This window comes from Rhododendron vialii, chromosome 6a (assembly GCF_030253575.1).
Source record: "Rhododendron vialii isolate Sample 1 chromosome 6a, ASM3025357v1".
Lineage (NCBI taxonomy): Eukaryota > Viridiplantae > Streptophyta > Magnoliopsida > Ericales > Ericaceae > Rhododendron > Rhododendron vialii.
Genome location: NC_080562.1, coordinates 38,746,482 through 38,763,412, shown reverse-complemented (window position 1 = coordinate 38,763,412; position 16,931 = coordinate 38,746,482). Strand labels below are relative to the sequence as shown.

Genomic DNA, 16,931 nt, shown 5'->3' with positions numbered 1-16,931 from the left:
CAATCCATGATGGATCGGGTACGCACCAATTTTTACACCTAGAGCCGTACTACGGTCATTACATCAATATTCAATCACTTTAATATTTCACTTGGTTACAAGCCCACGTTGCCGAGCTCGGCATCTATCTGCATAAAACACGACATTATAAAGATCCGTAACACACAGTAACTAAGCAATGTGGGATTAACAAATTCCTCGAAATACAATGAGAAAAAAAAATTACCCGACGGTTTAATTTCTGCCAATATATCGGGAAATTAGAACTATCCAACTCGTGGAAGTTCAGAACATGACAACAGGGCTACATTATTTCTATTAATTTGGGTATTCTTTTTGATAAGTATTAATTCGGGTATTTATTTGTTTTTGTCATGGTTTTCTTTCAACTTGGATGAAAAACACGAGTACTGCTATGAGTACATACTATGCACATATATATTTTGTAGGGTCCACCTCGGATCCCATAGAGATGATTCGAATCACTCCTTATTTTTAAAATATTTTTTTTGAAGCTCTAAAAAAATCAACTCAACACGCTATCGGTAAGGGTTCTCTGGGCACGAACTCAAGGATTGTGATCACATACTCATTTCTACTATCTTTTCATCAGTTTAGAGTCTAAAACTTTAGACTGTTATAACCGTCACAAAATAGTAGTAATTTTTTTCATCATTTGAAAGAAAAAAAACTGGATTGCATGCTTAAAAAATTAAAAATTATAGCGGTATATATAGGTGACCAGAATCTAACCAAAAAAAAAAAATGTGACTAAATTTAAAGTCCTGCTCCATAGAATCCAAAACTTTTCAGTAAAAGATTATTACGAATTCGTTTAGAAATGCTATACTACGCTAGTTTATTTTGTTTCATCATCATAAAAAAGAACCGCATGCTTAGAAATTAAGAACTATAAATAGATTGAAATCCAACAAATTAAGAAATTGTAAATAAATTAAAATCTTGCTTTGTAGAATCCAATTTTTTTGGGTTAACGATTACTATCACATAGTAGTAGTTTTGAATTGTGACAGTGGAAAAAGTAACATTATCTTAGTCAATGATCACAAATTAAATTAAGTTAATGAAGCTAGTATTAATTAGGGAGAATTTTTCATAAGTCCACTATACCACTTTCCAAACCCACTAAGTCCATTTCTAAATTCTATAACCCTCTAAGTCCACTAACCTATTAATAAGGATATGATAATTTTGATTAGTCTAATATACCCCCTATTTTGAAAAAAAAATCTGCCCCGTTATTTCCTCAATTTCAAACATATCCATTTAATCCCCTTATAAAGCCCCAGCCCATTCCCCCCCTCCCTCCCTTTTCCAGACGATCCAGCTTCTTCGGCAGAAATCATAGACAAATCTCTCATTGCAGCCTCCTGTCGTCGTCGCCATCACCACCCACCTCCCGTCACCGTCACATCCCGTCCCTGCCGATTACTCACTACCGCTTGTTCACTCCTCGCTTGCTCGCCACGGTGCACTCCTCCTCCTCCTCCTCCTCTCCGCCCTTCGTCGCCATCCATGGTCGTTACCACCATGGCCGAGTTCCCGCCCTCCATCACCGCTACCACCGTCGCCGACACCTTCATCATCATATATCTGTTCAAAACATCAGGTGCCCTTCCAAATCGTAACAAATAACTCGATCTTCGTCACCTTGTGTCCCTCGGTATGGTTCTTTACATTTGAAGGGTTATATATTCAGATCTGTTAAGGTTTTGTTTTTTTATACGTTTGTTTAGCTGTTGTTGGGTACCATATATGGTTATATGTTCAGATATGTTAGGGTTTTGTTTTTTGTACTTTTGATTAGCTGCTGTTGGGTAACATATATGGTTATATATATAGTTATACATGGTTATGGTTGTATATTTATGCATATATATATATATATATATATATATATATATATATATATATGGTTATATATTCAAGTTTATAAACGGTAGTCCAATTGCACTAAAACTGTTTTTTTGCTTGCTTTTGAATGTTTTTTGTACTTTTTTTTGCTACTGTTAAGAAACATATATGGTTATATATTCAGGCCTATATGGTTAACATATATGGTTAATTTAGTGTTTTAATTGCGAGTATATGTGGTTATATCAAACTCTGATCATTATATGTTCTACTTTATTGAATTGGTCCGCGCAGCGGCCTTACTGACTTATTATTTGTGCAGTTGTTCAAAGGGTGAAGAGTATTAAGTTACATGTGAAGTCGACTGTGAAGAAGGCGACGGTGACAAAGGGAAAGAAGTTACGAGATCTCTTCTTCTTCTTTTTCCCATTTTTTTTAGAGTTAAAAAGGACAGAATCTCATGTATAACGTTACAAGGTTATATGTTTATTTTTTGTCACACTTATTACGTTTTTTTGTGTGTATTTATTTATATGGCAAAATAATACATATAAGGTTGTTTGTTTGTTTTTGCATTGTAAACATATATAAAATTATTTATATACGGTTATCAGAAACAAGTAAATGAAGCCGCTACGCGGACCAATTCAATAAAGTAGAACATATAACGTTTTTATGTGAGTTTCTGTGCTGTGAAACTCCAAAAAAATAGAACATATGACATTATATGAAAGCTGCTGACTTGTGTACCTCCCAACAAAAAAAGAACATATATTGTTACTCGAAGCAAGTCATTGAGGCCGCTGCGCGAACCAATTCAATAAAGTAAAAATATAATGTTATATGGGAGTTTATGTGCAGCGAAACTCCAAAAAAAATATAGAACATATACCATTTTATGTTAAAATATGTACGTTCAGATGTAAATGTGGAATGTTATATGTTCTTGTATTATAATTAAAAAGAGATTTCAAAAACTCATATAACGTTAAATGCGAGCCGATGAATGAGTATATAACGTAAAATGTAAGTATCGCACGTTAAATGAGAACTGATGAACGAGTATATAACGTTATATATGTACAATTACGTTATATACAGTGTATCAGAAATGAAGAATCTTTTGTCGCTTTATTCCAACGTAACTGCTGGGATTTCAAACGTAGAACGGATAATGGGCTAAAAATATGGGATTTGAATGGAAAGGGTAATCTTCTCTCTCTCTCTCTCTCTCTCTCTCTCTCTCTCTTGTTTGGACTCTGTTTCCCTTCTGGATATGGGAACAACGTGAATATGAGAGATTTTATAGAAGTGGGATATGAGAGATTTTATAGGAGTGAGATATATCAGATTAACAGTTTTTAAAGGTAAGGATATTTTGATCCTGAACTAATTCCTTTTTTAATTGAATTAGACTTAAGGCCTCACCAAAACCTAATTAGTAGACTAGAGGGGTTATGAATTTTAGAAGTGGATTTAGTGGGTTACAAATATACTATAGTGGACTTCCCAACAATTTTTTATATTAATTTCCTACTAGTAAAGAGGAGATAAAGTCGAAAAATAATAGGAGTAGTATTTGCAAGAAACCATCTTAAGTCACCATCCGACATGTTTCTAGTCGTATTATGTTACGCAATGGTGTTTGAGGCAAAATGAAAGGACGACAAAACTCACATCACCCTGCATAAATTTCTTACAACTCTGCTCAGCTCGATCGGCTATAGCTTGCTCGACCCAACTGTCTGCTCAGTCTAGAAAATGCCCCATTGTGCTGGTCTATTGCAATTTTTTCGGACTCAATAGTTTTTTTTGTTTGTAAACTTGATAGTGAAAAGTGGCAAAAAGTGATTGTTCGTTGATGTTCTGTTTAGTAGGTGCGTTTAGGCAAGGGTGTCGCAGATCCTTTCAAGGAAGTTGTATATTGCTAACCAACCCATGATGGGTTGGGTGCGCACCAATTTTGCACCCGATGCCGTACTACGGTTATTACATGAACATTCAATCACTTTAATGCCCCACTTGGTTATAAGCCCACATTGCTGAGCTCGGCGTCTACTTACATAAAACACGACTATTATAAAGATCTATAGCGTACAATAACTAAGCAATGCGGGATTAACAAATTCCTCGAAATACAACAAGAAAAAAAATACCCGACCTGACTTTAATACCGATTGGTTCCAACGTATTGATTTGTTCCGGGAAATTAGTATCCAACTCGTGGAAGTTCAGAACATGATTTCACGTCATTTCATTTATTTAGTTTTTTTTAATCAAGTATTACTCGATTAAAACCTCACACCACCGAGTTCGGCATTTTAAAAGTTGATTTTCATAAGAAAGCATGGTTTGTAATTGACCGATGTCAGATATTTCTGGTATTTTAAAAATTGTCTAAACCCCATCGATATCACCGACATTTTGGAACTCGATCAATTCGATCAGACACCAGTCACAAATTCCCCATGACCATGTGGATTAAATACCTGATTTCATTGCTAGATCTATCTCGATCGTTAGTTGCATTGTTTGGTCAGTGTTTCTTTTGAGTCTCCATAGAGAGTTGTTTTAAAGTTTCAAGTTTTTGAAAAACTTTATTTAACGTGAGAAGATACGCTATCTTATTTAATTATGGTTTGTCATGACTGTGATTTTAAACCAAGAATTAAATGAAACAAGTTTTGGGGATACCCAAAAAAAAGATGAAGATTTTCGACTTTTAAACAAGTACCTTTGAATCATGTGGTTAATGGTATATATTTATCAAGATTGATATATAGAGGGGGTAGAAACTAGAAAGTAGTTGTTCAATGATTTCAGTAGATGAGTTAGTGGGGAGTTAGAAAATATCACATTATCCCTTAGAAGGAGAGGTGTCAAACGGACAGTGCCATGCTGGCATATTTACTTAATCGTGTCCGTCCGGCCTATCTTTAATTGAGTTTCGTCGGAAAAAATATTGCGTAACAAACAACTTAGTATTTGTTGTGTTGTGCCTCGTGCCTATGCCCTTTCTCGACCGTTTAGAACTGTGTCGTGCCCGTTTAAGACTGTGTCGTGCTGTGCCCGACTTGTCTAAATCGTTCCCGTGCCAGCCCGGCCCGTCTTACACCTCTGCTTAGAAGATTTTTATGAGAGAATTATTAGTTTCATTGTTCGTGTGTGATCTGATTACGGTACCAAAGTTGGGGATTATTGTGACTCTTTTTGATTGCTGTGGTTGCAAAAAGTGATTGTTTGTTGATGCTATTATTTAGTAGGTGCGTTTAGGCAAGGGTCTGCAGAGGTCTGATTTTATCAATCAAAGATTAGGGATTTATATTGCTAACCAATCCATAATGGATTGGGTGCGCACCATTTTTGCACCCATGCCATACTAGCAATGGTAGTATTAACATTCAATCAATTTAATGCCTCACTTGATTACAAGCTCACGTTACTGAGCTCGGCATTAACTTAAGTAAAACCCGACTCTTGTAAGGAACCATAACACGTAGTAACTAAGCAATGTGGGATTAACAAATTCCCCGAAACACAGAAGAGAAAAATATACTTGACCTTACTTAATACATTCGGTTCAATTTCCGTTAGTTTATTCAATTGCTGGGGAAAATTAGTATCCTACTCTGCGACACTACAAAGAAAATAAGCCTTTCCTGGCGTTTACAAACGCCGCAAAACCCCCGATAAACGCCGCAAAGGCATTGGCACGTTTTGCATCCAATGCCGAGGTCGTGGTCTTATATTTTCGACGTTTGTTGTTTGTAATAGTGTAATCACCGATGTGAAAACTGCAAAAGATAATTGTTGGGCTGATGAGGGTCTATAATAAGTACACCGTGACCGGGTATTATTAGTTATTACTGTCATCGTTATCACTAATAGTACCTCACCTGGTTTCACTTGGTTACAAGCTCACCTCACCCTCGGCCCTAAACAACGTTAGTAAAAGTTTATTTTCATAAAGAACCGCAGGTTATAATTGTCCGAACTTCACAAATAGAATTGACATTTTGAAACGTGACGCAAGAAATTCCCATAGACAACATAAGAGAGTTGGTATAAAGTTTCAAGATCTCGGAAAACTATAAATGCGAGGAGATACATTCATTCAAATTGAGATTTGTCATGCCTATGATTTTGAACACAAAAAAGAGGAAGAAGTTTTGGGGTAAAACCACCCCAAAAAGATGAAGAATTCGACTTTACTTCTGGTCTGCCAAAGAATACAAAACCTATATGGGTAAGCTACACAACTGATTTGGAAAGATTCAACCGAGAGCCTGGAGCCCATGGTCACCAAATTAGCCAAAACAGCATTTGAGTTGGTGGAGCCTAGTCATTGTTCTTCATCCACCCTAATGAAGCTGAACCTGTTGCAGGCCTCTCCCATTTAGGGGACATCTTCCTTTTCAAGTGAGATAGGGATTTGTATCGCTTGGCAAAGGATTGAAGGCCTTTGGATGTGATTTCCAAAAAGTGGCCAATGTCCAAGACAATGATCTTGGTGAGGGATTCAGCGTGCTTCTCTACCATCTTATCAGTAACTTCACTCTTGGGTCACTCATGGGAATTTGAAGGATCTTGAGGCATCTCCCTCTACAAGTACGAAGAAAAGGAGAAAGTAAATAGCTTATGTCAGTTCCAAGTTCTGCGCAAGTAGTTCTTCATCCGTAAAGAAAATTCAACGCGCGAGGAATTAATTAGGAAAGGAAAGGGGAAAGGAGAAGTTTCTTAATGAAAGTAAAGACTGACTAAACTGAGCCATAGATGTATATTTATAAGAGCTTCTGAAACTGGAGGAAGTCACTTCAGCTATGTTCTATGTTTTGAAGCAAGTTAAATCGTATACCAGAATGGTAATATCCCATTTACAGCAAATCAACTCATTCCGTCGGTTAGAGATGAAGTCAAGCAAATGTCATCCTAGATTATTAATCACCACATTAGAGTTCCAACACAGGCATACAAGTTGTGGCCATAATATCCCGGCCTCACACAAACTAACGCATAATTAAAGAGGTTTCATTGGCCGCTAACTTATTGCCCTCAGCCAACCCAGACGTGTAGGTGAAAAAAACCAACCTGGATCGTAGATGCATATGAACCCGACAGTAGATAACTGCCATCCACAGGAGAAATTCTCGGCTAATTTTCCAATAATAGACTTAGAAGCCATATCCACAAAACCAGATCTGATAACAACCATGTATTATTCCCGACCTCATTAGTCCCACCAAACATTACCAGTAATCATTACAAGAGCAGTCTCCCCCTCTAAAATGGTGGAACCGACTCCTATCCCTTACAATTATTTCTCGATCATATATCTTTGAGATGAGCTTGCTCACCGTGTGACAGTCTTTACAGACCCGCAAGTTTTTTGTGATATGAAGAGTTTCTCCATGTTTAGTCTTCAACAACCCAAGGGCAATAGCAAGTTTCTCACTGTGGTAGTACAATAGCTTCTCCCTTTCCTCCTCCTCCTCCTCCTCCTCAATATCATGCACAACCCCATCTGTAGTGGACACGTAGCCAACCTTTCTAACGTTTTCCAACACCTCATCCAGTTTCGCATATATCTCTTGAGCTTGAGGATGAGCCCTTCCTCCTGCAATGAACTCATTAACGACACCTTCCAATTCAATCCTGGAAAAGCCAGGAGCTTTCTTCACTCCCCTGTCGTTCATCAGCTTCCTCACGGTAGCAACATCTTCCCATCTACCTGCATCGGCGTATATGTTGGCTAATAGCACATAGCGGCCACTATTATGAGGCTCTAGTTCAATAACATTTTGCCCTATTTGCTCTCTCAACTCTATTTCCCCGTGGATTCTGCAAGCTCCAAGGAGAGCACCCAAAACACTTGCATCAGGAATCATGGGCATTTTATTGATAAGGTCTCTGGCTTCCTCCAGCAGTCCAGCTCTTCCGAGTATATCTACCATGCATCCAAAATGCTCAGATCCGGGCTCAATGCCGTGAACTTCAGTCATGTAACGAAAGTAATGGCGCCCTTCTTCCACTAACCCTGAATGAGCACATGCACTAAGCACATTCACAAAAGTGATAAAGTCAGGGGCTACCATTGCCTGTCTCTCCATTTCTTTCAGAAGCTCAATGGCGGCCATTCCTTTCCCATGCAACGCCAGCCCTCCAATCATGGAATTCCATGAGGACATTCCTTTGTGGGCTAACCCGTTGAAGACTTCAAACGCCTTATCTATGTAACCACATTTGCAGTACATATCAATAATAGCTGTAGCAAGTTTTGAGTCCAATTTGATGCCATTCTTGTCGATATACCCATGTATCCACTCCCCTTGTTTCACAGCTCCCAACCCAGTACAAGCTGATAACATACTAGCTGCCACGTACTTATCCAGTACCACCTTCTCGGACCGCATCCTATCAAACAGAGCAAACGCCTCTTGAAAACGGTTACTTCTGACATTAGCTGCTATCATGGTATTCCAAGAAACTGAATTCCTCTCGGGCATCAACTCAAAAACTTCAAAAGCTTCATCAACACATCCCCAATGAGAATATCCGCTGATCAAAGTGGTCCAGGAGACAATATCTCGATGAGGCATCCAATCAAAGACCTGTCTTGCGTCCTCCAAAGACTGAAAATTCATATACATATGAATCAAATTGTTCTGGATAACCCCATCTGATCCAAACCCGAATTTCAAAACATGCGCGTGGACTTTTTTACCTTCTTCAACAGCGTAGTCAACGCAACAAGCTCTTATAACAGAAGGGAAAGTAAATCTATTGGGTGTAACAGATTCTCGTAACATCTGCAAATAAAATAAAATGCAATCTCTAGTTAACTGGTGTTGCAAGTGACCTCTAATAATAACATTGTAAATGAATGCATCTGGGTGGGGCATCATATGAAACGCTCTGAGGGCATATCTTAAATCTCCGGATTTGGAGATGGCACAAAACTTGATTACTCGGCCCATGGCATCATTTTCATGCAAGAGGCCAAACCGGATGATCTGGGAGTGATATTGCTTGAGCTTGCCCATTGTAGAGCATGATCCAAGGCCAAACAATGTAGTATGGTGGGTGGACTTGGGCGGAACAACAGAAGTTGGGGTGGCCGGAAGAAGCTGCTGGACGGAGGAAGCCATACTTTAAGCGTTCTTTTTTCTGTTCTACCTGTTCGATTCATAGGAAAGATATAATTATGATGCTGAAGCACAGTCATTGCGAACTACTCAATTACTACCATACTATTAGAATATGAGATAGATTCATCATCAAGATACTACACGTTGGGTTTGTGAATCCCGATTCCGCATTGGTTTGCCACCTCACCAAGCATGTCCGTTCGAGTCATTCAACAGAAACACAGGTATTTGGTGATGAAATTGGAGTGAGGCATATGTTGTTTGAGGATAGTCACATATTGCTTGGGCATGGAATGAGAGATCTTAACAAAAGGACCTCTCAATTGGTTGTAGGTTGGATATAAAGATTCCACATGATATCAGAGCGACCTCATTCCATCCCAAAAAAAATTGAAATAGTCCACACTCCACTATGGGTCCCTCGAATACAAGTGACTGAACTAAATGTGGCTGCATGTGAGGGAGTGCTAGAGAATAATCCAACATTACTTAGATATGGAATGCGATATCCCGTAATACCATACGGGACCTCTTGACTCATAAGTCATAACCAATTGCTGTTGGGTTGAATATAAAGTTTCCACACACGTACCGAATTACCCAATTGAAAAACATATAAAAACTTTCTCTGTCGTTCTGTATGTTCTTGCTTGATTTACTCTTCAGTGCCATTGACAGAGAGGAAGTGAAGAGATTATTACTATTGGTAACCACCAACTCAGCTTAGGACTCAGACCACACTCAACTTTATTATTTTTATTCTCAACATGGCCGTCATGTAGCCGGATTCTCTTTCATAAGCGGAATCATTAGGCTGACGGTGGAGGTTGGTGAGGTTCGAAGACAGAATCTATTGCTTGCTCTGATATGTCATATTAGATTGTTAACCATCAACTCTTCTAAAAGAAGAGTCTAAAAGCTTAGCTGACAGAGAGATGAAGAACTTTATAGAGATAGAGGGCAACTTTATAATTTATATTATGGGAGGGAAGGCAGAAAACATACAGATAACGAAGAAGCATACGAGAAAGGCGCTGCAAATTCTTTAAGTTCTTCTGAGAGAGAGAGAGAGAGAGAGAGAGACGTTTCTTTCTGGTATTACGGTAATTGAGGAGAGAGCAAATGGACCAGAAATGGAGGAGAACAGATAGACTTATCGGGTTCGTTGGGTTTTGGGAGTGTGGACAAAGTTTGTGCTCTATCAATGACAGGTGGGGTTTTCATGGAATCTCATTTTCGGGGTGCTTGGCAGCGGTGCCAAGCGGTCAATCCGCCCATTCATTGCGACAATCGATGGTTCGGATATTGATCAAGTAATAGATGGTTCAGATCTGGATGTATTTAGATTCAATCTGAGCCATCCGTACCGAAATGAACGGCGAGATGCGGCTTGGCACCGGCCTTCCTATTCTACTACTGTGTTTTTTTGTTTTTTGTAACATTCATATCAATTTACAGCAGTACATTTTCATGTGTGACAAATTAGAACGGTAAATTTTCATTAATTCTGTGAATAGAAAAATTACTAAATAATGGTACAGATGTAAATTAGGAAATTGGAAAAACCACTGACCATCTCATCTTCTGTCTAATAATATTCTCGTCTTTTGGTTTTAGACAATTGACAGAGTTAGTTAACCTTGTGGCAAGCTCAACCTCAAGACCCCATTTTTCAAGATCACTTTAAACTCGATTTCGTAACTTCCACCTAAGACGTACACCATTGATCGAACCTTGCATCTCGTAAATGCTTCAAAGAATAGCTCTATAAGAAATCAATTTGATTGGACATCAATAGATACGTGAAGTAGTGCATTTTATTTTATGAGTTGAATGTCTCGAGTTTGAAATATGTCAGTCTACCCCTAGAAACAAATTTAGATGACTCCGGTACTCAAAAAAAGCTCTTATTTTTTAAGAAGGCAATTTCAAGTTCAAAAATGAGAGACTTATTGAAATCTAAAAATATGCACTATGGATCTTGTTTGAAAGATCTCATTGAGATCTTTTATACGATGCAAAAAAAATTAAAAAATTATTTTTCATTTACATTATTTTTGAGTTTGAAAATGTAAAATAAGCTGCTTATTTTTTAAGAAGGTTTCTGGAACGGGGCCTAAAGCTACACAATTGATTTGGAAAGATTCAACTGAGGCAATGAAACAGAAAAGAAAATATACCCAAAAAAACAAAATGATATTCCCTCCGTCTCATAATGTTTGGCATTTTCAGGAATGCGTGCCATTTTTAAATTGCATATATCTTTCAATCCATAATGTTTTAAGCAATTTTTTGAACTTTGTATAATAGAACAAGGTAAACTATAGTTAACCCCCTCTAACTAAGCCTCACGTGCACTTTGCCCCCTCTAACTTTTTTTTTTGGCACTCAACCCCCTCTAACTAACTGAAATTCAAACGGTCATAACTTCAAACGGTCATAACTTTTTTGTCCGAAATCGAAAACATGCAAATTATATATTGATTTCGAGGTCTTGAAGTCAGCTTTATAATGACACCAAAATCACATCACGATTCAAAGCACATAGAAAGTTATGATCAATACGGTTTTTCTATCTACCAGCTCTTACTCTTTTGATCATAACTTTCTGTGTGCTTTGAATCGTGATGTGATTTTGGTGTCATTAGAAAGCTGACTTCAAGACCTCGAAATCGATATATAATTTGCATGTTTTCGATTTTGGACGAAGAAGTTATGACTATTTGAAATTATGATCGTTTGAATTTCAGTTAATTAGAGGGGGTTGAGTGTCAAAAAAAAAAGTTAGAGGGGGCAAAGTGCAAGCGAGGCTTAATTAGAGGGGGTTAACTATAGTTTACCCATAGAACAAATTAAATTCTATCAAACAAGATCCATATTGCTTATAAAAAAAATTATGGATTAAAAGATATTGTTAATTTTTTCATAAGACTGGAATAGTGAAAGTGCCAAACATTATGAGACGGAGGGAGTAGTAATTCCTTATACGTATAATTCACCAAAAAAGGGTGATAAATCCATGTTTCTCTTCTAGCATAAAAAATCAACCCTCCAACATTTTGAGTTTTCTCAAATGCAGCCAAGAAAGCATGACACAGGTTGGACAGCAACAAAAGCAGACCACTTTTCATCCTATCTATCTATTACTATCTTTCTATCTTCTTCCCTTTCAACAACAAAAAGGACAAAACCAAGCTTCACATAGCCAGTTCCAAGTGGGTCCATTTTCTTACAATGGTATACCCAAAATCCACCAGTTACTATAATATCTGTAGCAAACCTGAGACTATATATCTATTGACTGTTGTGTCTATACCAAAATACCCAAATCACAGCATGTATCCATCCATCTACGATATAGAATCCGAGGATGATTCATCACTAGAGTCTGAATGAACCGCATCCTCGTCGTAATCAAGCCAAGGGCTCCTGTATACTGCAAGTTGCTCGCACTTCTCTTCAAGACCCCCCTCCAACTCCAGATTCCAACACCCTTGAATATCAAGATGGGAGAGTTTCTCACAATGGGTAAGGAGAGCATGAAGCCCGCGGTCACCAAACCGCCCAAAACAGAGTTCGAGTTGATGGAGCCCAGTCATTGTATCGGCTATGATCATTGCCTCTGTATCGTCCACCCTGCTAGAAGCCGAACCTGGTGCAGGCCTCTCCCATTCTGGAGGAGGCATGTTCCTTTTCAAGTGAGTCAGGAATTTACATTGCTTTCCGAAGGATTCAAGTCCTTTGGATGTGATCTTCAAACAGTAGCTAATGTCCAAGACACTGATATTGGGAAGGGATTCAGCATGCTTCTGTACCATCTTATCGGTGACTTCACTCATGGGAATTTGGAGGACTTTGAGAGATTTCCCACTACAGGCACAAAAGAAAGGAAATAGGGGGAAAAAATAACTTATGCTAGATTACACTGTCACAACACAACATAAAGGCGTGAAGATGAATATTGAATATTGTCTATTTCTTTTTAAGCCCTTAGAAAACAATTCTAGCGTGCGCATGCCAGAAGAATGCTAATTTATGTTACTTTTACGTTCTACCATTTGAAAATTTCCTCGGATCATTTCCGTGGATAACAACAGTTTTACCTTATTTTATCACGAAATGCAGAAAAATCGTGGACACTAAGCAAACTATATACCTAACATAGACAGAGGTCTCAGGTATATGACCTACTTCAACTGTTTCTCAGAGTTCTTAGAGAGAAGATAAACGGTGAGAGTAGGACACTGCCACAAAACCAAATAAAGGCAAATTTTCTATGTTCTGTGTCTTGAAGTGACTTGAATCATAAACCAGAATGGTAACATGATTAACATCCAATTAAATGAAAAACCAACTTACTCCAATCAGATACAAATCATAATACTCGATTTCATGTTAGGCATCCAACTTGTGAGGCATAATATCTCTACTCCCACAAATTATCGTTTAAATTGCTCACTTCATTAGTTTCTCTAAAGCATACATACAGAAAACAAAACTCAACGCACGTATTTCTTTCTGCACCATTACCGGTTGCAACAGAGTTATATTCTCAATGCTTTATTTCAGTGAAAACAAGGTACTTGAACTGATACAACGTGAAGTTTAACAACCACATAAAGGAACTTGTAGCTGGAGCTGGTTTAAAACTCGTTCATCACGTCCTAGTTCTTGCACTTCACTTCATCTTACCAAACTATGTGTACACATAACAATAAACGTTAATGACCAAGGCCAACAGTGAAACAAAGATAATGCTATCTTTACTGTTACCGATAAGGCAAGAGGTTTCCCAAAATGCATTTCAAAGGACAAACAGAATACCAACTCAAATTCGCATACATGAGGTGTAGCAAGGGTTTTTCTTTCTAACTAAATTCAAAAGTCCCAATTAGGAAGGGAACTCTGGGTGTTTTTAAATGTCAAAACCAAGGACAAAACACATAAATTGCACACTCATATATGCACACGGGTGCTGAAGCCATGGTAACAAGTGAGGCTTTGAAGTCTAATCAACGAGGAAATATGCAAGGTATGCAAGGCCCCTGCGACGTTTCAAACATTCAAAGCTGTTCGGCCTAAAAGTTGGAACAAATATGTGGGGTTTTAGCTTAATGGAGGTGCAAAAAACGCAGATCCATAATACACAAAGTCCATCAAACCCACACTTTATCTTCTCTTGGAAAAGAATGTGTCCTCATCACACGAGTACAAATGGATAAATAAACAGAAATATAACTAATCAAATGAAAGAGAAACATAATGGCACAACAATATCATCATTCAATAAAGAAGCAAATACCAACTCTTGGAGGTTCCTTGTCTAGCTGTCTGAAATTAAATCTTCATATTTGCTTTAACGCATGTGAGTTGGCCCAACATAAGATTCTAAGACCAACTGACCAACATTCGATAACAGAGCTTAAAATCCTAAGGCCACATAACAAGAGGGAAAATTGTACGTTGTTTTATAGCTCAAAATCTCCCCAAAAAAATAAGTACTCTTAACAAAGACGAGCCAAAAAAGCACAAATACAATAAATGGAGACTACAGACAACAACATGGAAACTAACAACGCACATCAGTTGTATGAAGAAAAAGAAAACGGGGGGGGGGGGGGGGGGGGGGGGGGGGGGTACTATTACTTTACAGAGTACAGAAAAACATGACAAACTCAAATCAAGCAGACAAGGTAACAAAACCACGGAGCCAATCAACAGGAACTTCCAAACATTAATCAAAGTAGTTAAATCTCAAAACCCAACAGATATCCCCCCCACCCCAACCCCAACCCCAACAAGCTATCCTAAGAGTTAACCTGGTGGTCCAAGGGTGGGACTAAGGGTTCTTGGGGGTTTGTGCACTCCTAAAGTCCTCTAGAGACTCGTGTTCAAAAACTCTTAGATGCTATCAATTTCTTTAGGGCTAGTTCATACGAAATTTTGGCCCGACTTCAATTTCCCGCTACCATATAGTGAGAGTGGTCCCCGGATAAGTCGAGGTGGCATTCGTCTTCAGAATTAATCGAGGTGGACATAAACTTAGTCCGGACACCTCCCCTGCACCTGGATTCTTAAAAAAAGAGTCGCCCCAAATTCTTGGATCCCACGTTATTCTTAACAATAAAATATCGTGTGCCCTGCGGATAAAAAAATGTGCGTATACATACAGAAATATAGGAGTAACACTTTAACAGTAATATAAAAAGCGATTAAAAAAAATACTCCATTTCTCGAAAACCGCTATGATAACCTACGGTAACGTACATGGAATATACCAACATTTCTTACACGTAGATTAGATAGATCGACAGAGATAGATGGAGGGTACCAGTTGGCGAGGAAGAAGAAAGCGCCGTCGCCGAGCTTGTACGCCGACAGGAGCCTGAAGGTGCCTTTGCTGCGACGGACCAGCTTCCTAACCGCCAAATCGATGATCTCGAGTCGGTTACACCGTCGGCACCACTGCTCTATGTCTATCTCGGTCCAGCAGTAGGGCCCGGCTACCGTCTCCAGCCACGACTTACACACCAGCGCCACCGTCCGCAGCCGCTCCTCCGCCGGCAACCTCACGAATATCACCGCAAGCACCTCCGGATTCAGCCCCTCCCACCGCCCCCCCTCCACCTCCTCATCCACTTCAATGCAACGCACCCTCTTGTTGATACTGCCACTCATTTCTCTCCCTCTCTCGCTCTACGTACGTACGTGGGTTTCTCTCTCTACATTGTTTTTCTTTCTCACTCTAGCCTCTAGGGAGAAAGCATCTTTGGCTTGGGATGGCAGGGGAGGGGATTCTGGTTTTTCCGTATTTGAAGGACTTGAGGGGTTGGATGATTGACACGTGTTGTGGTATTTGTTTTATAGGGAATGGCATCCGATCCGACGTCTGGCATTCTTATGTGTTGGTCATCGTACCAAAAAGGTTTCTTTGGTCCGAAACCAAAGGTTAAGGCTAATGATTTTGCTATTTTGCTACTTATTAATTTCGATCCTCTTTTTGTTTTTATTAAAGTGAATTTACTAAAACACTCCTGCACTCTATGATGCTAGTTTTTTTTTCACTTTCTAAATGCAAGGGTGTTTTAACAAATTTACCTTAATAAAAACAAAAAAGGGATTGACATTAACAAGTAGAGGAGTGATAAAATTAGTTGCATTTTTTTAGTATTTATTTCTTATTTTACAAAACATGTTATTCTCTTATAATATATTACTTTTATTTCAAAACATAAATATTTTAATTAGTGAACATAGTAGGGGTGAGAATGGAGGCAACCCAGTTCACAGTTATCATCTGGGTCGTAGACAGTGGCGTAGCCTGGAATCTATACAAGTGGGGGCACCTTTTGAACTCATTTCAACTAAAAAAATTCATTCCAAATAATGTTAGAATAATAAATAATTAACGTTTGTGCTGAGAATTGAAAAACCTAACCTATTTATTAAGAAAGTAACATACATAAAATATAAAACAAACAAATTTGAATTGTCTTAGCGGATCAAGTCTAAGAGCGATTTACTACACAATATTTAGCAATCTTGCTTCCATTGTTAATAATTCTAAAGTATAAAACCCATAGCCCATGGTTTATGCACTTTTGAACCGTGGACATTATGTATTAGAGAGTTCCAAAGAGTAAGTGGCCGCTATGATTTGCATTAGATATCTCATTTCGCAAGTGTAATGACATTATTCTAATATGTGAAATAATTAAGATTGAGAATGAATGATATTCGAAATGTTTTAGAGTGATTAAAAGTAAATTTATGAAATACAATTACCAAGACAAAATGCCAAATATAAATTTTTAAATTTTGAATTTAAAAAAAAAAAACAGTGGGAGCGCGTGCCCCTGCTCGTCCCTTATTCCCTCCGCCACTGGTCGTAGACTCATAGGAGATACAATA

The 16,931-nt window shown here is 38.3% G+C and overlaps 2 protein-coding genes across 7 annotated transcripts; both read right to left on the bottom strand.

Moving 5' to 3' along the window:
* Nucleotides 1-5,962: 5,962 nt before the first annotated feature.
* Nucleotides 5,963-10,191, bottom strand: LOC131329359 (pentatricopeptide repeat-containing protein At5g66520-like). 6 transcript variants are annotated; one of them, XR_009200740.1, is made up of 4 exons: nt 10,026-10,190; nt 8,878-9,048; nt 6,964-8,681; nt 5,963-6,477 (listed from the first exon to the last, which is right to left on the bottom strand). XR_009200740.1 is itself a non-coding variant. In XM_058362455.1 (2 exons), exon 2 carries the CDS (start codon nt 9,018-9,020, stop codon nt 7,122-7,124), a length of 1,899 nt encoding a protein of 632 aa, XP_058218438.1. In that variant the 5' UTR covers nt 9,021-9,048; nt 10,026-10,191; the 3' UTR covers nt 6,789-7,121. The 6 variants fall into 6 exon arrangements, 1 of the variants encoding a protein (XP_058218438.1); XR_009200739.1 differs by lacking the exon at nt 10,026-10,190 and adding an exon at nt 9,162-9,298; XR_009200737.1 differs by having other exon boundaries at nt 6,964-9,048; nt 10,026-10,191.
* A 1,842-nt stretch (nt 10,192-12,033) lies between these two features.
* On the bottom strand, nt 12,034-15,765 carry LOC131330337 (F-box protein FBW2-like). Its single transcript, XM_058363881.1, has 2 exons — nt 15,352-15,765; nt 12,034-12,890 (listed from the first exon to the last, which is right to left on the bottom strand). The coding sequence occupies exons 1-2, from the start codon at nt 15,696-15,698 to the stop codon at nt 12,371-12,373; spliced, it is 867 nt and encodes a 288-aa protein (XP_058219864.1). The 5' UTR covers nt 15,699-15,765; the 3' UTR covers nt 12,034-12,370.
* Nucleotides 15,766-16,931: the final 1,166 nt, after the last annotated feature.

Coding starts and splice junctions, on each gene's coding strand:
- LOC131329359 (XM_058362455.1), bottom strand. CDS start 9,020: ATGGCTTCCTCCGTCCAGCAGCTTCTTCCGGCCACCCCAACTTCTGTT.
- LOC131330337 (XM_058363881.1), bottom strand. CDS start 15,698: ATGAGTGGCAGTATCAACAAGAGGGTGCGTTGCATTGAAGTGGATGAG. Junction 12,891..15,351: donor TTCTTCTTCCTCGCCAACTG/GTACCCTCCATC, acceptor TTGTGCCTGTAG/TGGGAAATCTCTCAAAGTCC.